Source organism: Schistocerca gregaria, chromosome 3, assembly GCF_023897955.1.
Source record: "Schistocerca gregaria isolate iqSchGreg1 chromosome 3, iqSchGreg1.2, whole genome shotgun sequence".
Lineage (NCBI taxonomy): Eukaryota > Metazoa > Arthropoda > Insecta > Orthoptera > Acrididae > Schistocerca > Schistocerca gregaria.
Window position 1 is genome coordinate 940,536,019 of NC_064922.1, and position 25,013 is coordinate 940,561,031.

At 38.8% G+C, this 25,013-nt stretch overlaps 1 protein-coding gene across 2 annotated transcripts in view; it reads left to right on the forward strand.

Moving 5' to 3' along the window:
- The window catches only part of LOC126355855 (vesicular integral-membrane protein VIP36), a 76,119-nt gene that overhangs the window by 31,170 nt on the left and 19,936 nt on the right, over positions 1–25,013 (forward strand). Inside the window, exon 5 of one of the 2 annotated variants that reach the window (XM_050006340.1) lies at positions 12,573–12,629. The exons of the other annotated variant lie outside the window; for it this stretch is intronic. Coding sequence (XP_049862297.1) covers positions 12,573–12,629 — 57 coding nt within the window. The remainder of the gene's footprint in view (positions 1–12,572; positions 12,630–25,013) is intronic. 2 annotated transcript variants of the gene reach the window in all.

Genomic DNA, 25,013 nt, shown 5'->3' on the forward strand with positions numbered 1-25,013 from the left:
GCTTTAGATCGTGAGATGGGCATGGTGCTGCAGAGCAAACACGAAACCGCTACATTTAGTATTCTGTGGTTGCCTTGGTGATAGTGCATACAGTTCACAATGTAAATGCAAAACCAGTTGAAATTTTTAAAGTGGTACTACCCTGATATGGCAAAAAAGTTGAATTAACTATCACATTGTCATATACTAATATTATGTGTAGCAACTTTCTTTCTCATAATATTGTTACATTCCATCCTGGATTTTCCATTGTTTGATCAATATGTGTGATGGCGATTCAGAGTACTTTATCAGACTGGAAAGAGAATCGTACAAGAATTTAGAAGGCTCACTAAGCAGCATCCAAAAGAGGGTAAACAATCACAAGATGCCAAACATCGGCAGCAGCACTGCCAAGCCTCAACTGCACCAGTAATGTGAAGAACTCCATGAACAGTCCACATTGTCCTCACTACTATCCACAGCCTACTCCACTCCAACCAGCCATCACCGGAGCTCTGCTACCAAGCGCCGAGCTGAGGGATGGCTTCAAACTTACAGCAGATTACACCATTGAAAAATACAAATGAGTTGCACAAATGGGTCCTGTTTGTCTTGCAGTGAAAGCTTATCTTAACAAAACAAAAGTTTGTGCAAAACCACATTTTCCAAAATGTCGAGAAACAGTAAAATACTACCCACTGTCGACCTCAAATGGACTACAAGAGCGGTCTTGTGTGATGTTGTTCTGGCCCCAGAGTAGTCCATGAGAAAGCACTTCAGTGTGAGAATCTGATTCTTACGGATGTGCTCAATGTAGCACAGTCCTTCGAAGTGTCAAGGGCCACAGGCGATCAGATTGGATTGCTGTATTGTGGGGGGCGATATCGAAAGTTCCTCATTCAACCCCTGTTAGGCATGCTGCATTGCAGCAGAACAACCTTCGACTCAGCACTCCATGGGACAGCATCAGTTACAGCCACAGCAGCAACAAGATGCATCCCAGCAGCAGCCACGTGCCCCCCTTCCATCTTGCCTGCTTTGTGCAACACGAGCATGCTGCGTGCCCTAAGCATTGGGCGGTTTGCAACAGTTGTCGGAAGGCCGCATTGCATCAGAGTGGAACTCCTCATTGAACATGGTGGACACAGTAGTACTGATGGTCATAAACTGTGTCTGTACAATGACTGTATCCCTGAACAAATTGTTTATTGACTTGTGTGTGTTTAATAAACCACTAAAATGCAAGTGGACACAGCAGCTGCAGTGACTTTACTAAACACACAAACATACATGTACTTGGGCTCCTCTCCCCTCACACAGGTTTCATAGAAGTTTGTTAGCTACAATAAACATCAGATTCCGATCCTAGGTCAGTTCTCCACTCCTGTCTCTTACAAATCTGGCGTACGCCCTTTCACCTTCCTAGTCTTTGATCATCCCCATACCACAGTCGTGTATGGGTAGATGCATTTAACGCTTTCTGTTTATCCAATGGCAATGTAAATTTAGTGTCAGATAAAGTTCCATATCAGCAACTGGAGTCTCTTCACTCTTGAGTTTTCGTCTCTGTTTTCCCCTGTGCTACAAGTTTTCAGGCGCACATTGCCAGGAAAGAGTCCGTCTGCCCCCCTCCCCGCCCAATGGGTGCTTGTCGTGTTGCATCACTGTCAAGGCCAAATTAGATCATTTGATATCGCTTGAAGTAATTCAGCCGATTTCTTCCAGTGCATGGGCCACACCATTGGTCATCGTTAGAATCCGATGGGTAAGCTTTGCCTCTGAGGTGACATCACTGTCAAGAGTGATAGATATCTAACTTCTTCACCGCCCTAAAGAAATGCTTGCAAAATTGTCAGACGGCCACTGCTATACCAAGATTGATCTCTCACACCCCTTCTTGGATGAGACCACTAGGCACCTTCTCGATGTCAGCACGCCTCTTGGCCTATATCAGTATGAGCGCTTACCTTTTAATGTCGCTAATGCGCTTGCAATCTTTTAGCATTTTTTAGAACAGCTGAAAGCTTCTGTACCAGGCTGCATCGATTACCTCAACAGTACCATTATTTTGGGTTCTTTCACCAAAGACCGTCTTAGGAATCTCCAATCATTGTTTTCTGTTTTGCAGTCTGTTGGTCTCAATTGCAGTCTCACTAAATCTCAATTTTTTCAACCCCAATTGAATACCTAGGTTTTGAGGTTTCTTGCACGGGTCATGTTGTTGCGTCGCCATGCCGAAGCAATTGCAACTTTGCTGCATGCACCCTCCGTTAGGGAACTGCAGGCATTTCTAGATAAAGTTGTGTACTAACATAAGTTTTTACTGGACATATCTATTATTGGTCAGCCCCTGCAGATGCTTTTGCGTAAAAATGTGCCTTTTTTCCTGGACCCTAGCTTGTAGCCGAGCGTTGGCTTTGCTTAAATTTAAGCTTCAGTCTTCCCAATGTCTGGCCACTTTTCAGCTGGGTCAACGTCTTGTGTTGGCTACAGATGCCTCAGTGTGGTCGTGGCGTGGTGTTGCTGCTCAAATATGCAGTTGGGTCTGAATGACCATTTGCTTACGCTTCCTAAGTTCCCGCCCCGCAGTGGAATTCTCAGATTGAAAAGGAGGCTTTAGCGATTCTGTCAACCAAGGACTTTCCTTCACCTACTGCTTCTGATGCCACATCCTCTGTCATCACCAGCTCCACAGTGGTTCCAGTTGGGTGTCCCTGTCTGGGCTAGCAGTTCCGGCCACGGCCAAAGTGGGTTCCTGTTGTCATGAAGTGTCGCCAGTCTAGCGCTTGTGCATCATCTACATCTCTTGATGGGCGGACATCCCATCACTTCGACCAGCTGCGGCCTTGGATGGCAGGGTCTGTTCTGGAGGACCCAAGACCGCCCTCACCCTCGCCCTCACCCTCGCCCCTGCCAATACCTGTTCCTGAGAGGTCTGTGCCAGGGAGATCGTTGTCTGGGATCCCACCCCCGACCCCGTCATTTGACTGCCGTCGCCAGTGCAACACCCTCTGCACCCGACACCACAGCCGCCACCTCCTCCATTGCTGACTTCAACATGGACATGGCTGTGGAGATGCTGCTACCGGTCTTGCCCCATGGCCTCGCACAAGAGGGGTGGTGGCTGACACGCCAGACCCCCCCCCCCCCCCCCCCCCCCAACCACTTTTGCCAGTGCTTGCCGACTGCATGCTGGAGCAGCTGCCATTATTGAATTATTAAATGGATGTCAGCGTAGTCATTGGTGATTTCTGTGACGCGTAATCTCATTGCAGGGCAGAGTGGTGTACCTTCATTCATGACCTGTGATTTCAGAGATCGCGAACCTACAGAGTTCACAGGCCCACTTGTAGAGGCTGCATGGGTCAGCCCCCTTGTGCCCTCTGAAGAAACATCAAAGAAACAGTATTATTTAAGCGATCACAAATGTGTGCTGGGCCTATTCTGTAATCTATATTACTGTTGTGCAGTCACTGTGTTCAGTGCTACGCACAGTCTGTACTTCATTGTATCGTACATGTTTCTCTATAACAGTAGTTCCCAACAGGTGGTCCGCGAGCTGTGCCAGAGGGGTCCGCAAGATGCTATTAGAATAAAAAATATATTGAATATATTTCATATTATAACAGATTTTTTTGTTTTGGCCGCTTCCTGCATGAGCAGTTTTAAGCTCAATATTTTTTTCAGTAATGAATATGTCAACATTTTTTGTATGTACCAAAACTAGAAAATGTATAAAAAGACTCTTAATTTGATTTTTTAGGTACTTGATACTTTGATATGACAAGGTACCAATCACGCTCGATGAGGGGGGGGGGGGGGGTTTCCTCGAGAAAATGTTGTTGGGAACCCCTGCTGTATAAAGTACTACATTCCATAAATCGCATTTGTTCTTGGCTGTGGCATATTCCTTATTAGTTTCCTATTGTTACTACTATTATGATTGTTATCCACTAATTCGTAAGAGACTTTCCTATCCATATTTGGTATCAGTGCACATGACCAGTGAATCAGGAAGAATGGAATACACATGGTTTTCCACATAGAATACACACATTTACCTAGGCAACTCGTTTCCATTGCAACGGAAAAGCCCGACATGTAAGACAACAGATGTAACTCTGCAACAATTTCTGTTGATTGAACACTGTGATGACAGATAAGTTTATCACAACATAGTACTCATCAAATGATATGTAGTGTGGACACTTCCACTTCTACGGATAGCTACAAATTTGTGATCCCTACTATGGCTTACCATTGGCTCAACTGCTGGTTATAGTGTTACAACTATAAATGGAAGATGATGTCCTGCTGCTCTTTGAATGAGTTATGTGAATGGATAAATTAGGGTGTCTTCTTGTTTTTGTTTATGTAGCTGTGTAAATTAACTTTGAAATTCTGGGTAACCAAGTGCCTGTTTTATTTGTGACATTCGATTTTGAGTACAGCTAGTAAGCTTTCTAGCAGCTATGGACCCATACCTCACAGGAGCAGGCATTGTGGGGGGATCTACAAATACCAAGCAACAAGACACAAAAAAGTCACTGGAAATTATTCAAAGGAACGATTGATAACATGAAATTGTATTCTTTGAATCATTTAGATACCAAACAAGAACAGAATGTTATGAAAGCAGTAAACAGGCATATATAATATGCATTATATGCATAGATCTCAAGGTGACAAGTGTATGAAGGCACAGAATTGCAAATGGCCCACACTTAATGTTTACTCTTTGTGGTAATGAACATAATTTTGTTTCTTCTTCTGAATCCTCAAATGAACTGATTGCTGCAAGGCATTGAGTTGATTAGTTTGTTTCTTGAGAAGTGGGGTAATGTTGATTTCCAATTGTTTTTTATTCCATTGAAATAAGTTTTTATAGCAAGCTACTGTATAAAGTGTTTTATTTGTTTGTATTATGGGAATATGCCTCAGGATTTCTCATTCTGTATGAGGCATGAGTGGAAATTAATGCCACCAGCTTTGCTACCCTATGTGAAATTATGTAACAACAGCACTAACAGCCCTCTTCCACATCAGAATGCTTCCAAAATGAGAGATCCTGCGTTAAATCTAATTGAATGCTTTAAATATAGATAGCCTTGAAAGGCGATGTTAGAAAGTAGGCAAAAGCATGCAAAAAACTAAACACACTCATGCCTTCCCTCTGAGAACCTGTATAAGGTGAGGATGACAATTGTTTTGCTATTTAGATGTACCTAGCACAGGTAAGAAAGAGCAAAACCATTGCAAATATTTGGTAAATCTGTGACTGTGCATTTTCTTCTGCATGAGGCCCTGAATTGTTCCGTTACATTCACTTGGCATTCCATTTCCACTTCAATGACTTGCGCTACATAATAGCCATTTAAGATGAGGTAATGAGGCAGACTGTAGGAATGACATACTTAATGTATGTAAAAGCGGTTCTTATATTTAATGTTATAAGAGTCAACAACCTATATTGCGATGAGGGAGACCTGCTCCCTGCAGATTTTCATTAGCTAGGTGGTTCCACAATGCTGGTGATGGGAAGACAGTGTGTGTTCTCAGTTCTAATCGTGGTGCAGACCAGTGCACTCTAGGATCTTATTTTCCATTTGACTTAATAGAACTGCAAATTGCTAAGAGAAATTCTTTTACAAACTCTGAAGAAAAGCTTTACACATTAAGTCTTTTCACAAGCTCGACAAAGTTTGCTGCATTAATATGTCTGCTTTGTGAATACGTAGCTTCCTCGCTATACAAATGTCTCCGCGAATCTGCACGTGGACCTCAATATGTGCAGTGTACCTACCTGCACTGCTGTAGAGCATGCAATGGAATGTATATACACAGTTTATTGCAAAAATTACCGTAAGATTATCAATCAGAGACAGTTACTCACTGTGGCTTGACAAAAATATGAATTTCTGATGAAAAAGTTCCATGAATAATCACAAGGAAAGGATATGATCTATGAAGCATTAGTAATAACATTAAACAACATATAAAGGTATTCTGATTGGATCACAAACTACAAAATTAGTTTTGAGCTATACTCATGTCGTGCACATTAGTGTAATACAATACTCATCATTTGAAAGTGGGTCATCTGCCTCCGTTGCTATCAAGCATGAAATGGAGATTGTTGATATTTTTTGTGGAGCATCACTGAACAATACTAAAGCATTTTATACTATCTGGAATGACAAACAGTAGCTGACAAAAAGCATTGTAGCTGTGTTAAGATTCAGTCTGGACTTCAGCATTCAGATGAAACTTACTATAAAAAATTTAGGCATTGAGGGGTTTTGAATGAGTGACATTGGATTCAGATGACACACTGTTTACCTCTAGACCAATGACATAGAAGTAGTAGCATTACACCTCAAATAGAAGACATGACTTCCTCAGAAACTTTGGCAGACTAGTGTTGCTAATTCAGGGTGTATACGACCCAGGACAACCGGGAAATGCGGGAAAAACCCGGGAATTTTTCATTGTTTTAGCTTTCAGTTAAATTTTTGTAATTTTGACTGCAGAATTGATCTCTAGCAAAGAATGTTATTGTATCCTGCTACTGGAGAATGATACTGCAGCAATAAAATATAAACGAGAGGGAAAAAAATAACACTTTAGTGGCAAAGGAAATGTGCAATTTACAACAACAAAACACCGCGCACACACAAGCGTCTGCAAATAGCAAAAATATGTCAAAGGCCGTAGGGCGCAGACTGTAATTCTTCGTAACAATAAACTGCTTGTTATGAGCATGACGTCACAACTGTTCACATTAGGTTCGTCTGACCAGTTGCCAGTGGTCTGTTGTGCATGTGCATTTGACTCGTGTATAAGCAGTACCTTCTCTCGCTTCCCGCTACTTGAAGTTTGGCTGTTAGCTGTATTGGTAGTAGCAGCAAGCAGCCAAATGCAAACGAGAAAAATTTTGCTCGCGCGCTCTAGCTGCCAGATTCATGCTTGCACAGAGTTGTCTGAGTTGCAGTAGGGAGGGGGTTAGTCTCCACGTGACACATGTTACGTTAAGGATTTCGCTGCTTCTCTTCGTGTACAGCTCCCACATCAAATGAAAACAAAACGGATTTCTGTGGCCGGAAGCTATCAAGTGAATTAAAATACATTCACATAATTATGGAGGGCAAAAATATATTATTAATTTCAGTTTTCTGATTTTATTTTATTTCCAAGTTAGTGGAAGTCAAGCATTAATCGCCTTGCAGAACAATGAAGTTATTTTTGCAAGTTTGCTAAAGAAATTTGGCTTTATTAATCTTTCCGCTGAGGCAATCATTTTATTTGAAACGAAGTGTTTCATTCTACAGTATTGGCTAGTTCCAACTGTTCGCTGAATTTCAAGTGCATGTTATCATCTTCTGCCATGTATGGCATTATGCCATAATAAAGAACCAAAAATGAGATCGTAGAGTACTCGTACTCCAAGAAAATCTACATCCCAAAGAAACCACACTGAAAAGCGTAATATCAGATGGGACCTACTTCACTGGGAATCTGGAAAAAGCCAGTTTGCACTTCCAAGCTGAATTATGCATTTTCGTATGGTTTATGAAATTCAAATGCTCTTTGGAGTATCCTCCAATGCCCTGTTTATTTTATGGTGTAATGTAAGCTATAATGCCTGTTTTCTGGCGCTCTCCGGCAACTGGTAAATTGAACCTATTTTTAACAGCCTCCGGATAGTACTGCGAACGGTGGTTAGAAAAGCGTTACTTTTGAAGTAAATTTCTTTTCACGCAAGATGAAATATGTTGTGAGGAAGTGGGATGGATATGTAAATCACAGAGCGTTAGAAACTGAACAGCTTGAGAAACAGCCACTTACAAGAATTTCGAGCCGAGACATTTACGTCATAATTTTAAATTTACTGGCACATTTGTGTGACGTATCTTAAAGCATAACACACGCAAAAAAAGATCAATATTACATGTGAAAGCTTAGCTTCTGTTGTAACGTGTTAATCTTAGAGACTAATATTATATGTTAAATCTTAGCTTTTCTTGTAGATACACAGTACTGTTTACATTAATGTAAACCGTTAACTTTTCCTCTTGTGTTTTTGCGCTATGTAACCAGTGATCTTGCTCTTGGCTGATTATAACACGTGTCCTAAGCTCTGAATAGCTGCTTTCATCGGCTGGCGAGATCTCGTGGCTTGAGACATGACTCGCTTACAAAAGGACATCCCAACCTCGGTTTCAACGCTCCGGAAACTAATGCACTGTGTTTGGTGCAATTCGAATTTATACTTTCGTAATACGAAAATATGCAGCGTATATGTTACTGCAAATCAAAGTGTTTTCGAAAACTTTTCTCCTTTTTTAAAATTAAAACTCTCTCCTAAACCTTTTCTACCCCGTCTTTCTTACCTCCCACCCCCCGGGAAGTTCTACGCGTTTAAAGCGTTAACCATTCAAAGGATTGATAAGTTTTACAGTTCCGAGGGAAAATCTACGGGAAAACCTGCTGTCAATTAGCACGGAAAAAGTGTATTTTGGCCCGGGAAAAAGCAATTTTTTAAACGGGATATCCGGGAGAAATCCGGGAATTTTTTTTCCTTGTCCCCGTATACACCCTGTAATTGTGCAGATAGCTGGAGTTGCATGGATTATCAGCGTGTCTATGTTAATTGTACCATGCCACGGTCAGCGGAAACTTAGATTCTGTGGTGGCTGGCCCGTGTGGCCATGTTTTATGTCAGAGTGTAAATTTTGTTATATACACAAAACTTTGTCAGGTGGAAAGTCTTGTTAACCTTGTTACTGCTAGAATTTTTTGTTCCATTGAGTGCCACTGGAGTCATAAAGACCTGAAGTAATTTACACGAGATATATTTTCAGTAGCACTTTTAGACGTCTTTCTGTCCTTTATCTTAGACACCCTTAAATTTAAAAGAAAGCAACTTTGAATGTTGTTTACAGACAAAAAGAAAGGTCATTTGCAACTTTTGGATGTTTTCCCATTCATGTAATGTTCACACATGAAGCATCATCCACATTTTTCTCCCTTTTGTACTTGTGCTGAAGGAAGAGGAGGAACTTTGCTGCCCCAACTGCAGTTTTTCTGTACTAGAGATGCTCCCAGTTCAAGAAGAAATTATCTTATTTTGTAATTGGTTTTACCCTTCCATTCAAGATTTAAGTGTAGCCAAATTATGAAAGCATTGAGGGCACTATTGTAAAACTTAAGCATGGACTATCTTCTAGTCACGTTTTGTAACTTAGGTCCTGACTAATTAGCAGTGTCACTACCTTGCGCAATTTTGGGCAGTAAGAGAATATTGTAGCTGATTTGAAGATTCTGAAGAGACATGAAGCATAAGAAATAATTTGTTTCCATTCTAGTTCCTTTGTCAGCTCCAAAGTTGTTAACATGCTTTCGGGGTTTGAAGGGAATATACTGACAAAAAGAATACCGGTCCCTAAAATTTACCAGTTGTCAATAAATTGTAATATTCTGACATGGTTCATATGCATCATCTAATGTGCTTCTCCACTATTCAGATATATCCCTTGTAAGAGCTGATTTATCGGGTCTACAAGTCTTCATTGTTGCTGTGTGTCATTGAACCGAACGGAGCATGATGTTTCTGTGAAGCCATAAAACTGTTGAAAATAGGTTGACTTCTTTTTGTCACATAAATTTACTATTCCCTCATTGTGACCTTTATACACTCCTGCAGTTATAAGAGGGTGATTTGATAAGTCTGGTAAAAAATAAGCAAGAAGAAAAATTTGTTTCATAAACAACTCATCTTATTTCTTGACATAGTCTTCTTCGGGGACTGTATATTTTACCCCATGATCCTCCAGCTTCTTCATTCCATTGGAAAAATAGGTTCTGTCAGACTCTGCAAATGTAGATGTTGGTATTGTTGGATGGCATGTTTACTTTTGTCTCAGAATGTCAACTTCACTAGATCTCAGGAGTATGTATCACTTACTGACACATGGTGGCTCTCTGTGCGTTTGTATTTTTTTGTATCATTCTTAATGGCATTAGTTGTGTCCTTATGAACCCTTACTGTTGTGTTGCCTCCTCTCCTTTCCTTTGGTAACCATCTTCCTTTATGGGATCTGCTTGCTAGGTACGATAAACTATCCTTTTGACATGACAGATACTCCTTGGAAAGTGACAGTACAAACAGGCACTATTTCATCATTCCTTTTTATAATGGTATACTTCAGTGTTACCGTTTCCTTCCTTTTTGCAATTTGGGTGTCCATCACTACGCTGAGGTGCAGACATTTTAACATAACCTTATCTTGATGTATTTTAGGAGGGTTGGAGCTTTAATCGTGACAGCTATTTATTTACAGCTTGTACAAAGTAGATACATGTTTAAAAGTTTTATCGACTTTCAAAATAGTCACAAGCATTGTATATGGCCTGTTGCCAGCGATGTGGAAGTCATAGGATACTCTTAGCAGTGTCAGTTGTGTTGACAGTTCAAGTGGTGCGGTCTATTGCCCAACAAATTTGTAGCAGTTCTGAAGTGAATGCCGTGAAGTGTTTCCTTCAGTTTAGAAATAGTTGTACTCACGAGGTCTTAAGTTCAGGGGAGTGAAAAAGGTGGTATAGCACTTAGCAGCCCCGTCAGTCAAACAAATCAGTAACAGCTTACACTGTACGTGCTTGAGCATTGTCCTGCAGAAAGTGTCGTCACTTCTAGAATGAGATTTTCACTCTGCAGCGGAGCGTGCGCTGATATGAAACTTCCTGGCAGATTAAAACTGGAAGGTAGGAGACAAGGTACTGGCAGAAGTAAAGCTGTGAGGACGGGCCTTGAGTCGTGCTTGGGTAGCTCAGTTGGTAGAGCACTTGCCCGCGAAAGGCAAAGATCTTGAGTTCGAGTCTCAGTCCGGAACACAGTTTTAATCTGCCAGGAAGTTTCGTCATCACTTCTGTCTTTAAGCTGATCGTTGGGTGTGTTCCAAAAATTATATCATAGCAATATACTTCAAACAAAATAGTGTGTTCTGCTGGCTTCAAAGCAGTCCCCTTGATTTACCTTTGTAATCAATGAGCCAAGGTGTGTGTGTGTGTGTGTGTGTGTGTGTGTGTGTGTGTGTGTGTGTGTGTGTGTGTGTGTGTGTAATAGTTTTTTTTGTGACTCTGTAAAAGCCTGTATAGGAACGCTAGTAAATAGCAGCTCCATTTCTTCCTAAAATTTTTTGTTAAAAATTGGCATTATTTAGCCATTTGCTAGTTCTGTTTTTGAAGTATTTGGTTTAAGGAATTAAAGTTCGTATTATATTGATTTTGTGTGTTGAAAATGTGACTTAGGTGCAGTTGTGAGGGCTAAAGTGAATATGCATAAAAATGTATTTGCAGCAGATTTGTGCAATTTAAACTTCAAGGATAAGTAAATGGTTCACTTATTGCTATTGCACATGAAAGTTTAACAGAATATATGTTTAGAAAATATTTCACTGTATGTGTGAATCAATACACTACAGAGCATTTGTGTGTTAAGATAATAATGTAGCAAGTTGACTGTAAACTTGTTTGGCATGGATGTCACAAAATAAGTAATTTTTTGCATTTATGTTATAGTAAACCTGTCTGCTGTGTTGCTGCAGCTTTGCAAGTGTGTATTTAGCATGCATTCCGTTTCATCTGATGTACCCGTTCTTGCCTAGATCAACCAATTGTTGTAACAACTAATTATTAAAACAATAAAAGTTAGCCCTGTTTCACACCGTTCTTATTCAAGAATTTCCTCCAGACAGCAGTGTATCTCCCAGTTGGCACTAGTTGCCTTTTCCATTTATTTTTTTAACAGATTTGAATGTAGGTTTTGTGAAACCCCTATAAAATCCTTGTAGTAAATCAAACAGTCTTTTAAAATTTCTTTGTACATATTTCATCTTATGAAAAGTTGTCTGTACATTATCTTCAATTTTAAATGTTTTGAGTGCTTAAAAGTAATTTATTGTTCTTTCTGTGTATTTGTGCAGGCACATTATTTTATCTACTGTGATACTGATGTTTGTAGTAGTAACTGATCTGTTTGGAATGCTACAATCGTTTTGTCTATGTTTCAGCATTTAAAGCACTTCTGAGCATTATTTTTCTTACACTTGTTTCTGCAGTTGGTGTTGTAACTGTGTGTATGCCAATTCTGTGAATAAGCAAGAAAACACACAAAAGTTTAAAGCATTGAATGTGTAATAACAAGGATATGTAATAAAATTTTTATATCCGTAGATGATTCATTGTGACTACTGGTATGACTCCAATAGTGTGTTCATTAACATACTATTTGCAGAGTATGTGGCTTCTTGCATTTTCACATTCTTTGATGTTCATTGCGTGTTGTGAAACTTTTTAGCTTTGTTTTATAAGTTTAAACCCTATAGTAAAATTTGTTTCTATTTTCAATTGATATCCCATATACGTCATTTTCATGTTGTGAACATCTGTACAGTGCTTATTTACAGCCATTGTGCATGCATAAGTTTTGAGAAAAAATCATAACTATAGAGATAGACTTGTCAAGTCCTTCTCCTTTTTCTTCTTCTTTAATGTTGTTCTTTCTTTCTTTCTCCCTTTTTGCTCTCCACCAGTGAGTATTTTCCCTGGAAACGAGAAGCTGGTTGAAGCTCGGAAACAAGACCTGTTTGGTAGTTATCTGTTCATTATATAATGGAACACCCTCTTGTTTTTTTTGTTGCATCTTGTAGGTGTATGTAATTCATTGCATGGTTTGTTGTGCGAACCACTATAATTTTAGTTTTGAATGGGCACTTAACTTGCAGATGAGGAATTAGCTGCCATATCAGTAGTATCGTAGATGACAGGCACAATGGTGTATGTTGTTTGGTAGTAATAGGTATTTTAGAAGTTGCTACAATACAGGCACAACATTGTGTCTGATCAACAGAACGGGCTGTCCTTTCCAAGTGTTTCTAATTTACTGAGTATTTTGGTAACTGCAGCATAAATAAAAAATATGCTGATATTGGTATGTATGAAATGAGTGAACAATCCTTCTACATTTTGCATTTTTGTAATTTTAATTATGCTAGCTAATAGGCAGCTTTCTGAATTTCCTAGTCTTGAGTATAGAAGAATGATAGAATGTTAAAAGCTGTCTAAAGACCTTAACACATTACATATAGCAATGAAAGTCAAGATTGAGTTCCTTATACATCTTTTAGTCACATGTTTCAGTTATTACAGTATCTTAAAATTCATTCAGTAAGTATTAGGTCAAGATAACAAAGATGTGTAGTTGAAGTTATTATTAATGAATAACATACTAAAATTACAGTACAACATACAATTGAGACTATATAGATTGCTGCAATGCTTTTTTCTTGCATAGTTTACACTTAAGCACATGGGCCTTTGGCCAACTACGGTGTGCGGAATTGACTTCTAGACAGCCACACACATTCCTAGCCTGTGAAATCCCACTAGTGCCAGGCCACCATACAACAGCTTTGTAAATTGCTACTTTCAAGCAGTCCTGAAGAGAATTATACAAGTACTGAGAATGTTAACGCACAAGTTGTGTGGTATGTTTAGCACAATGTGTTTTGGGACTATGTTATCCCATTATAAAGGGCTTGAAGTTTCCATGCCACTACAACTGAGCCTTGTGAGAGTATTATGCACCTGTATTGATTGTCAAGGAAGCGTTTTATGTTTGACAATGCATGTTTGCTGCTGGCTTTTTGCTTTTGACAGTGCCCAATGGGTTAAACTTCAAGCACTTGGTAATGGGATAACATAGTCCCGAAACTTGTTGTGGTAAATATATCATAAAATTGACTACTTGCGTGTAACAGTCTCGGTCCTGATTTGTAAGACAGTTGTCTGATGACTTCGCAGCAGAAATTCTATGAGTATGTGTGATGTAGATCTCTGTGAATAAAGGGTCTTTTTACGTGGACAAGTGGGGCACAGTTGTACAGAGGAGACTTCTTTGTGTAACTACACATGCAATGGACTTGTATGTACTATCCACTATTTTTGTCTACATTTGTTGGGTCTTACGTTCTCTGACTTCCTTATACTCGCCTTATTAGTATTTTATTATTTTTTTCCCCTGCCTCTGGGCTCAATCCGTACAAAGTGGTCGAAGAAAAAAATAATTGGTTGCTTGACCATCTCAGAAAAATTTTGTATTTGCTGGGTGAATTCCCCAATGTTTATTAGTCACAGTAATATATTTTAAATTTTTTTATTGTTTATTATTTTGAAATGATGACCATATTTATTCCAGGCCGCAAGCGTCTTTTCATATTTGCAACCATCTACATTTTTTACAATTATCCAGTAGTGGATTGTCCTAAGCCTTTCAGATAAAATGCGTTTAGTTCAACACATTCTGGGCTACAAATTAACATCATTATCACTTAGCTGACTGTATTCTTAAATATTTTTTTAATGATTCAAAGTTATCAGCCACAAATTTAAAAAACCTCAATTTTTGAACAGTAGTTTTCCAAAGAAAGATTAATTTCTCAGCTTTAATATTTTTTCTGCTATTACACTGTATGGTATAGTTACTTTTGTAGAGTATCAATGGTGAGCAGCTTACACATTAAAAAAAAATAACTATTTTAAAAAATGGATTTTTTAATTTTTCCTTTTTGTGGCCTGCAATATCTTTGTTGGGGGACCAGATAAAAACCTGAAAATTTCAGTTAAGAGACCTTCATGATATCAAACTTCAGTATAAATTTCAACTTTGAGATTCAATTGGAAGTTATGGGAAAAAAATTACAAACACGAGTCAAAAATATGTTTTTAACATCTGCATTATCTAGGCTTATGAAATAAAATATTCCAGTTACAGTATATAATTTAATCATATCTATGATTACTTTTTTTATTGAAAATAAGCGTACTAATTACATTATATTGTTCTCTTGTTGTTTGTTTTTAGTACATTGCTCATTGAACATTTGAGAAATTTGTTCACTCAGTTTGGGTGTCAGATTATAGGTTTGCCCAGTCACAGTTGTTAATTCCATGGGAGACTGCTTCTTCCTTAGTACATTTTTAAGTGACATCCAAATTTGATCCTTTTCATTTTTTTAAAAAAACATGTCCTTGGTCCTGGAGGGTGATAAAATACAACATTCACATCTTGGTTTTGACAGTCAATAATATCAACTTAACCAATCCACCACTGGTCATCATAAATGCAAGCCACTGTGTCTTTATTTTGAAGAACCAGTTCACTATCAGACAAAGTTGATGTGATCTTACACTTCAGTAAATTGTGTGACTGGGGTACAAAACAATGTAAAGATTTTCTTGGGGTGTTATGATTGTCATTGGTCTGCTGCAGACTAGCTTTTGCCACAGCTCACTTCGTTGTGCCCCTGACACTGTCACAAGCATTCTTCCCATGGCATGAAGTGAAAAAGTGCCATTCTGCATCAAACCCAAAATCTTCTTTATGAAAGGAAAGTTTAATAAAAAATTTTTGTTTTTATGTTGACTTGCTGCCCCATCCGAAAAGTAAATCTGTTTTTATTAGACAAACAAAGATTCCAAGACTTACCAAGCGGGAAAGCGCCGGCAGACAGGCACATGAACAAAACACACAAACACACACACAGAATTACGAGCTTTCGCAACTGGCAGTTGCTTCGTCAGGAAAGAGGGAAGGAGAGGGAAAAATGAAAGGATGTGGGTTTTAAGGGAGAGGGTAAGGAGTCATTCCAATCCCGGGAGCGGAAAGACTTCCCTTAGGGGAAAAAAAAGGACAGGTGTACACTCGCGCACACACACACACAATCCATCCGCACATACACAGACACAAGCAGACATATTTAAAGGCACGAAGCCTTCGTAACCTCTTGGTTCATCCCTATAAAATCCCCAAACCACCTCCCCTACCCTCTGGCTCCTACCCTTGCAACCGCCCCCGGTGTAAAACCTGTCCTATGCACCCTCCCACCACCACCTACTCCAGTCCTGTAACCCGGAAGGTGTACACGATCAAAGGGAGAGCCACATGTGAAAGCACCCACGTGATTTACCAACTGACCTGCCTGCACTGTGATGCTTTCTATGTGGGAATGACCAGCAACAAACTGTCCATTCGCATGAATGGACACAGGCAGACAGTGTTTGTTGGTAATGAGGATCACCCTGTGGCTAAACATGCCTTGATGCACGGCCAGCACATCTTGGCACAGTGTTACACCGTCCGAGTTATCTGGATACTTCCCACCAACACCAACCTATCCGAACTCCGGAGATGGGAACTCGCCCTTCAGTATATCCTCTCTTCTCGATATCCGCCAGGCCTCAACCTCCGCTAATTTCAAGTTGCCGCCGCTCATACCTCACCTGTCTTTCAACAAATTCTTTGCCTCTGTACTTCCGCCTCGACTGACATCTCTGCCCTTAACTCTTTGCCTTTAAATATGTCTGCTTGTGTCTGTGTATGTGCGGATGGATATGTGTGTGTGTGTGCGAGTGTACACCTGTCCTTTTTTTCCCCTAAGGGAAGTCTTTCCGCTCCCGGGATTGGAATGACTCCTTACCCTCTCCCTTAAAACCCACATCCTTTCATTTTTCCCTCTCCTTCCCTCTTTCCTGACGAAGCAACTGCCAGTTGCGAAAGCTCGTAATTCTGTGTGTGTGTTTTGTTCATGTGCCTGTCTGCCGGCGCTTTCCCGCTTGGTAAGTCTTGGAATCTTTGTTGGAAGGGTGGTGCCGTTTAATGTAGTTTGTTAATTTTACTCGAAAGATGTGCACTGCTTTAGTGTTGTGTTCAGGGTAGTCACTTATGACACAAAAGCCGTGGCTCATTAGTTTATCTTCATCTTTATAATAGAATACAAATGGATGAACTGTGGCCTGTTTGTTGACCCAGTGGTGCCCTTGTACTTCGTCTTGAACAACAAAGGAATAATTTTCTGAAAAATCAGCAGGAACTAAGTATTCGTCAGCTGCCGAGGTTTGCTTTTTGTCTTTCAAAAAAATTTTTTTTTTCTTTTGCAATAAAATGTTGCATTTTCGGATTTTCAGGGTTAGCCACCAACACTTCAAAAAAACTCTTCTCGTGATTTTATGACTGTCACCATTTCAGTTCAGTCTTGTGTCGCCCATTGTTTGTATTTTATGTTGTCAGGCATTAAATAGTCTTCTACATGTCAAGTAAGGCTTGTTTGCCTGGACAACTTTCACATTTTCCCTTGATCATACAATTGTAACTGTCAATATTGCATACCATAACTTCCAAAAGGTCTTTATAGTCAACTCCAAGATTGGCCCCATCCATCATCAACTTTACGTTCTGATGATACGAACAAACACAGACATTATGGGTGCCAGATGCCCCTGCGACAATACACCGTCTTGGTCTCAACTTGCAGAACTTTGATCTTCCAATTTTAATGTCAGGATTTTCTTTTTTAAATTTAGTGAATAATTGATTTAAATTACACGATATTAGCATTTTTTGTCTTTGAATCTTAGCATCAATTTTTTCACAGAAATACAGTATTTTCTTGCCAGACATTTAATGTCCGTTATTGTCATCGTCATAATGCTTAATAACTTTATTGATCTACCAAATTAGATTCACTTTCTTTTGTAATGCTGGTAAAACTCCCTGTTCTTTTACTAATTGCCATGTTAACTTCTGACACATTAAATTCATCATTAACTTTTGCTCGACTCCAAGAATTCGGCAGTAAACTAATAATCTTAATTTTACCCTCTTTGTTTGAAGTACTGCATTTAGTTTGTCTATCAACTCATTATATTCAGAAGGTGAAGTTTTAGAACTTCCATCTGTTTTAGTACAAATTGTATTTTGAAATGAAACTGCCAATTTCTTTTTGTCTGTAGCTGCCACTTTCTCAATTTTTGTATTCAAGGCACTTGGTCTTTTATCTTGACGTAGTTTTCTAATTGTACTAGCAGGCAATATACCCAGGATTTCACAAGCTGTATCTACTTTTTTAATGATTGCTGATAAGTCACAAAACTCTGTATCTGAGGTTTCACTTATCTTTTCTCTTTTGAATTACAAATATCTTAAAATAACATGTTGGACACAAATGATTTTCCTAGTATAGATTGACAAAAGGGCTTTTACTTTTAGGATAATGATCAAATGTTATTTCTTGCATCCCTTTTGTTATAGGTTTCATAAGTTTCTCCAAAGGTTCCGTGCAAGACTGACCAAAAAAGGTGATGAAATTTTTTTTAAGTATTTCATTTCTTGGTACTTGCATGTTGATTTGACCTCTGAGCCAACTTGTAAGTAAAACAACACTTTTTCCTTCTTCACTGTAATCTTCAATTAAAGGAATGTCTTTAGGATACACTTCATACACACTTCTGTGACATGCTTCATTAATAACACCACCAACAGAACACCGAGACACGATTTTCCAACTGCACACTTCAAGAACTTCTAGCTAAATAAGAGTGAGTAGACAATTGTTGGTGTAAGGGGGGAAGACAACAATCAGACTTGTATAGGCAATTGTTAGCCTCCTGCAACAATTACCACAGCATTGCTTCGACAAATAATCATTAGCTAGTGTAATGTGGTGTGTTACATTATGCAGTTGGTATACTTTATTTGAATAGCCTGCCAGATATCGCAGATGTTACAAAAACGTATTTTTGACTCATGTTTGTAATCTTTGTTCTGTAACTTCCAATTGAATCTCAAAGTTGAAATTTAAACTTAAGTTTGATATCATAAAGGTCTATTAACTGTGAAATTTCAAATTTTTATCTGGTCCCTCAATAAAGATATTGCAGGCCACAAAATGGAAAAATTTCAAAAATCAATTTTTTAAAATAGTGATTTTTTTAAAGTGTAAGCTGCTCACCATTGATACTCTATAAAAAGTAACCACACCATACAGTGTAATAGTAGAAAAAATATTAAAACTGAGAAATTAATCTTTCTTTGGAAAACTACCATTCAAAAACTGAGTTTTTTTTTAAGTTTGTGGCTTATAACTTTGAACTATTAAAAATATTTTACAGAATACATTCAGCTAAGTAATAATGATGTTAATTTGTAGCCCAGGGTGTGTTGAACTAAATGCGTTTTATCTGAAAGGCTTAGGACAGTCCTCTACTGAATAGTTTTAAAAAATGTAGGTGGTTGCAAATACGAAAAAATGCATGTGGCCTGGAACAAATATGGCCACCATTTCAAAATAATAAACAATAATTAAAAAAAATTATGACTAATAAACATTGGGGAATTCACCCAGCAAATATAATTTTTTTTCTGGGATGGTCAAATAACCAGTGCTGGGACCACTTGGTATGAATCGACCCTCCGGTAAAGTGATCTCTGAACATCAGAAGAAGAGTAGATTGAATATAGGTCTAAAACTTGCAAAGAACTAAGTCACTATTGAAGGAACTAGCTGCTTAGCCATATGAAAAACTATAATTATTACATGTTATACGTAGCCATTTGTATGAAATATGAACTCCAGTGTATCAGGAACAAATAACATTATGACAAATAAACACAGAACACTGTACTTGATAATTTTCAGGCTAGTTAGCACAAGAGGTGAGTTTGAAACCAACTGTGTATAATTTCCAGGAGTGTGCCATTTGCTATGCTTTGCTTTGCTGATCCAAAGACATAGCTCATCGCTGTCCACTGGACCAGAGAATTTCCCTTGGTTTTAGGTTTTTAGTTCTTGCAGTTTGGCCGAGGGGGAAGATAACAGTGGTAAAAATTTAGCACTCCTAAGAAACAGTTTCAGGCCGTGTAATTTTCATTATGGTTTCTGCATTCTCAGGGAGTGGTAGTGATCCTGCTGACGAAATCTGATGAGCTAAGAAGGTAATCTATAGTTAGCTAAATAAACAATTGGCAGGATTCAGTACAACATTGAGTTGCTTCAGAAGCTTACAGATTTCCCCAAATGTTGCTGATGCTGTTCTACAGTGGCCGAATAGACAAGGATGTCATCTAGGTAGGTAAAACAGAATAACAATCCTTGCAGCACAGTCAAAAAACCTTTGCCAAGGCTGTAGAGCATAGCCTACACCAGATGTCAATGAAGAGACTTGCGAACAAGTTGAATGGTGTGATTGTGGCTGTTTTCAGGATGTCTTCCTCTGCCACAGGAATTTACATGAAGGCCTTTGTGCAGTCTAGCACACTTAACACGGTCACACCACACACAGCATTAGTTGTAATCATAGTCTTTTAACAGGGCACTGGATTTCTGTCTGGAACTGTCCAAACACTTAAACACATGATAATCACAACACAGGTGCAATGAGCCACACTTCTTGGATACTAGGTGGAGAGATGATAACAATGGACTGCAAAAAGGATGAATAATATCTTCTTTGAGCATTGAGTCGAATTCTGCCTTTGTGTTGGCCAGGCAGTCGGGAACTAATTGTCTAGGTCTGCACGAAACTGGTGGACCATTGATAGTTTTAATGTAGTGGACAGTATTGTGATTTACCTATCCTGGAAATCATATTTTAGCTGGTAATTGCGCATGTAGCTTGATATATTTACAACTTGCACCTGGACATGCTTGGTGCTGCGTATCACTGCTCTGCATCATAATTCAGCAGTTGTAAAGCCCGTGATGGGATGAGAAATCAGTTCACTAATTTGTTTAGCCAGAGCTTCAATCTTATCTGTGATGATAAATCGCTGTTGCATGGTGCTGCCACAGCACTGATTGAATTTGGTGTTATTTCATACTGTAATCTATCAGCTAGCTGTGGTTCAGCGTCTAACACCATTTCCATTGGAAACACTATTATAGCCTTCATCTGGGCTGGAATATGGCTTTATCAGATTCAGCACTTGTATTGTCTTCACGGTGTAAGTGCCAGAGATACTGCTGCCAGAGATACTGTGATGGTCTTCTGTTTCCGATATTTTCTTGTGTTACGACGTGTTGCACACGCTTTTGTTTGGAGGCAGAAAACCTGAGACTCAATTTGGCCTTGAGTTAGTTGTAGAAATTTGTTGTGCAGTTGTTATGTCTTTGACTTCAGCTGCATAATGATAATGGAACTGGCTGACCACCAAGGCAAATTTGGTCAAACCTGTAGTTGTTCTGACATTATAAAAACTTACTTCTACCTTCACAAATCGTAATGCAGGATTATAAGCCCGCAATGTAGGTAATATTACAGCGAGTCACAATGCTGAGATGTCAGATCAGTTAGGAGCTAGCCATGCAAATTGCTGTAATTGCATGTTCGAGATACTCAACCAGTTATACTAAATATGAACTCCAGTCTACCAGGAATAGATAACATTTATTAATCAGTAAACACAGAAGAAAGTAATTCATAGTACTTGAGATTAGTTAACAGTAGAGAAGCATTTGAAAAGAAGTGCCTGTAATTGCCAAGAAATGATCACCCTGTAAAACATTCATGGAATGTTGCATTGCACACAGAGAACAAAATAAAACGTAGTGCCTCTGGCGACTGGTGTGCAAAGCTCACATAAACACAGCAGCCGATACTGACAGATGTTCTTGGCCGCTACAGCATATACTGTCTAATTGTATAGAAAAGTAAAGAAAAATCACAAATCATTTACAAAGCTCTTACATTGCAGTAACTCAGTCAAACAAATGTTATAGTGCGTTTAAAATAAGTTGTGACTTTTGACAGTTCAGTACGGGGCAAGTGGAGGGAAGCGTAGTTGGCAGTGTGTGCTGCTGGCATCAGCAGGTGATCACACAATTATTCGGCACGGAATCTGGCAGGATCGTTTGAGTGCATAAACAGCAAGCTGGCTGATCTGCGATCATTCCGTTAATGGTCATAGTCATTGCAATGTTTTGATAATAGGTAAACTAATGCAAGAAATTCCTAGTTTGCAATGAAAAATGAGTGTCACTATGATTTTGTGTTTGGTGCTTGTTACGTTGGATGACATGGACGAAATGCAGATAATATATTGAATTATTCTTTAAACTTGGAGGGATACAGCAGTCTGTTTCCAATCTCGAGAAAATGGACTGCATGTAAAGCACTCCGTCATGAACTTCAACGTCAGTGAAACAGCTGGAATGAAATATTCATAAATTCTTCATATCTTACAAATATTTTCAGATATCGAAACAAGAATGTGGCAAATGACAGTGCGCAAAGACGACAGTGTTTTACCATATGATTAATATGTGAAACTTCCATATCTGCCCAATATTCAAGAGACTATAGATTTTTCCCATCAAATAATGTAATTATTGAGGGCCATCGATAGCTGGTGAAACGAGAACTGCTGTGGATTTTGTAACGATATAAATCAAGTTATAAGTATACTTTTATGCTGAGAATGGGATGTTTCATAAACTGTTGACCTGACTTGCATTCAGTTGTTAGTTTAATAATACAGTATTTCAGGATTCAACTGCATTACATTGTTAGTGAGATGAATATTTCTAAACTCTTCTGTGTTCTGACAAAAGAAGCAGATTTTAACATAGCAACAAGAGAAGTTATGTATTCTCAGATCTTGTCACAGTCCTTCACGAATACCTTCTAAACAAACTATCTTCCTGGTTTGGCTGTCAAGACCAGTCATGTCATGTAATGTAATGTAATGTTTGCAGCGGTTTCTTTTGTCAGCATTTCAAACTCAGAGAGTGTAATCTTCTTGCTGTTTTTTACCACATTACTTTTTACCTAGTCGGATTTAAATGAGCACGATATGGAGGAAGCCTGGTTAAACTGTGCCTTTCACCATTAGCCAATTCGTCAACCTGGTAGCATGGTGTTTTGACTTGTACAACACTAAAAGTTCCATTAAGTTCGTTTTATACACGCTAGGTTAAACTTTATCTCATGGACGATTTCTTTGTACCCAGAGAAAAATATCAGCTTTCCTCCTCTACACTGCTGGAGCTTTATGCATCACAACAGTGCGGTATGGTAATTTGCCCATCAGTATTCTCGAACTCTGAGGAATGTTTTGCAGCAGAACGTTGTCTTCTCGGATGGTGAACGTGTTCTTGGATGACACTTTTGTTACATATCTCGTATTCAGATGTACTGCACTGTTATTAATACAACGTCAACACAAAATACTTGTTCACAATATCTGACAACTACAGAACATTTTAGTGTGAGAAAATTTGACTTTACAACGAGAGCTGACAAACGTTGATGCATCTAATGCATGTTGCCAGGTGGTACTGTTTACTCATGGTGTGGCGACAGGGTTGCTTTACCAGCCAACCACTGGTGGTGTGGTAGGGAAAGCTGGCTCGAACTTGGTGTTGCCTGCGCAATGGCGTCTCGTCCCCCTGCAGTCAGCCAAATATCAAAAGTCACGATTAATTTTAAACAGACTATAGTTGGCATGTAAGATATTACCAATGCGTGTTAATATTACTTTTATACAACTGTTATTAGTCTAAACAGTATCCCTTTATTTTTAATGCTGTCCATATAATTACTGATTTTTTTAAATGTACTCAGATTTTTGAATAACATAGCAGAAGTAGTACGGGGTGTTGTATGACTGAGAGAGGTAATGGTGTATTTAATGGCAAAAGAGAGACAGGACTGCTGCATAAGACTGTCAGACAAGTAAGCCTTCAGCCAAAAAGGCTGCGTCTCGACATCTCCGCTATATGATGTGTAGCTACCTGTCCTTCTCATAACATTGTCATTATTCCAGCCTGGATTTTCCATCGTTTGAACTGCTATAGAGTAAGCAGCAGTGAAAGGTGCTCGTTCTTACACACTCATTGTCTTGGTATCAGTGAAATTCGATTACAAAATAGTTTTTAAAGTAATTTTGTGTGTGTGTGTGTGTGTGTGTGTGTGTGTGTGTGTGTGTGTGTGTGTGTGTGTGTGTGTGTGTACGCGCGCGCGCTTTCGTCCGTGCGTAGCATAGCAGAAGAAGGGGCGTGTTACATTTTATGACAGCTATACAAAAATAAAATACTAGAATAGTTGAAGCAAATTAATTAGGGAAATCATAAAACTGCTCTTTCACATTACTTCTTTACCATTTAGGTTTAACCACTTACCACTAATCTTCATGAACTGATAAATCCCTTTCTTGTAAAATTCTGCCACTTGAGATTGCAGCTGGCTGATGACAAACTAAGTGGTATGACTGTATGCCTCTGACCGCTGTTCGGTCTTCATGTTGTCATCGGAAACCCATGCCTTGTCACTGATCACAGTTCGTTTTAATAGGATTTTTCCTATTTCATCGTAATGAAAAGGAAAGTCCAGAAAAGCTCTCATCCATTGAGTTTTGTGGTTGTCAAAAAGGGATTTGGATACTCAACAAGCACAGACATCATGGTAACCTAATTCTGTAGCCGCAATCTCCTACAAAATGCTCCAAGAAAGTCCTTCCATTCTCAAACAAAAACACTCTGCCACCGACAAATACTGTTGTCACTCATCACATTTACTCCATTAGCAACGCAAAATTAGCAGTGAATGTTAGCAGAAAATGTAAAAAACAGAATGGATTTAACATTTTGTCTTTTGTAGGTGAAGGAGAAAGTATTGTGGCTTTTTTTACTATCAGCATGAAGCATATTCACATACCACGTGAGTTAGCGTGGTGACTGTTATGTTCTTCACGCTATGTTTCATGGGTTACTTTCCCAATAGTTGTTATACAATAAAGAATTAACTAAGAGCAAGTTTTGTGCAAGATGGACACAGCATTTGTTGAATGATCACCAAAAGCAAATGTGAAATCAAATTTTTCAGAAATTTTTGGTTATTCTAAAAAAGACGCAATAGGTTTTGTACACAAATTTGTTATTGTGGATGGTGGATCCAGTATTCCATCCAAGGAAACTTGTGACTGGGAAAAATTTTGAGACCATTGAAGTGAGCTATAGGTTGGTTACAGAATCACAAGTCAGGGGCAGAATGTAAAAATGTTGGGCAAAGTGTGTTGACATGAGAGAGCACAACATGGAAAAATGAATGCATTTTAACCAAAAAGTCTTTCATAGTCGGGCTAAGAAATTTTGTCTTTCCTCCTATATAATTTTGAATTACTGAGACATCTATTAATTCAC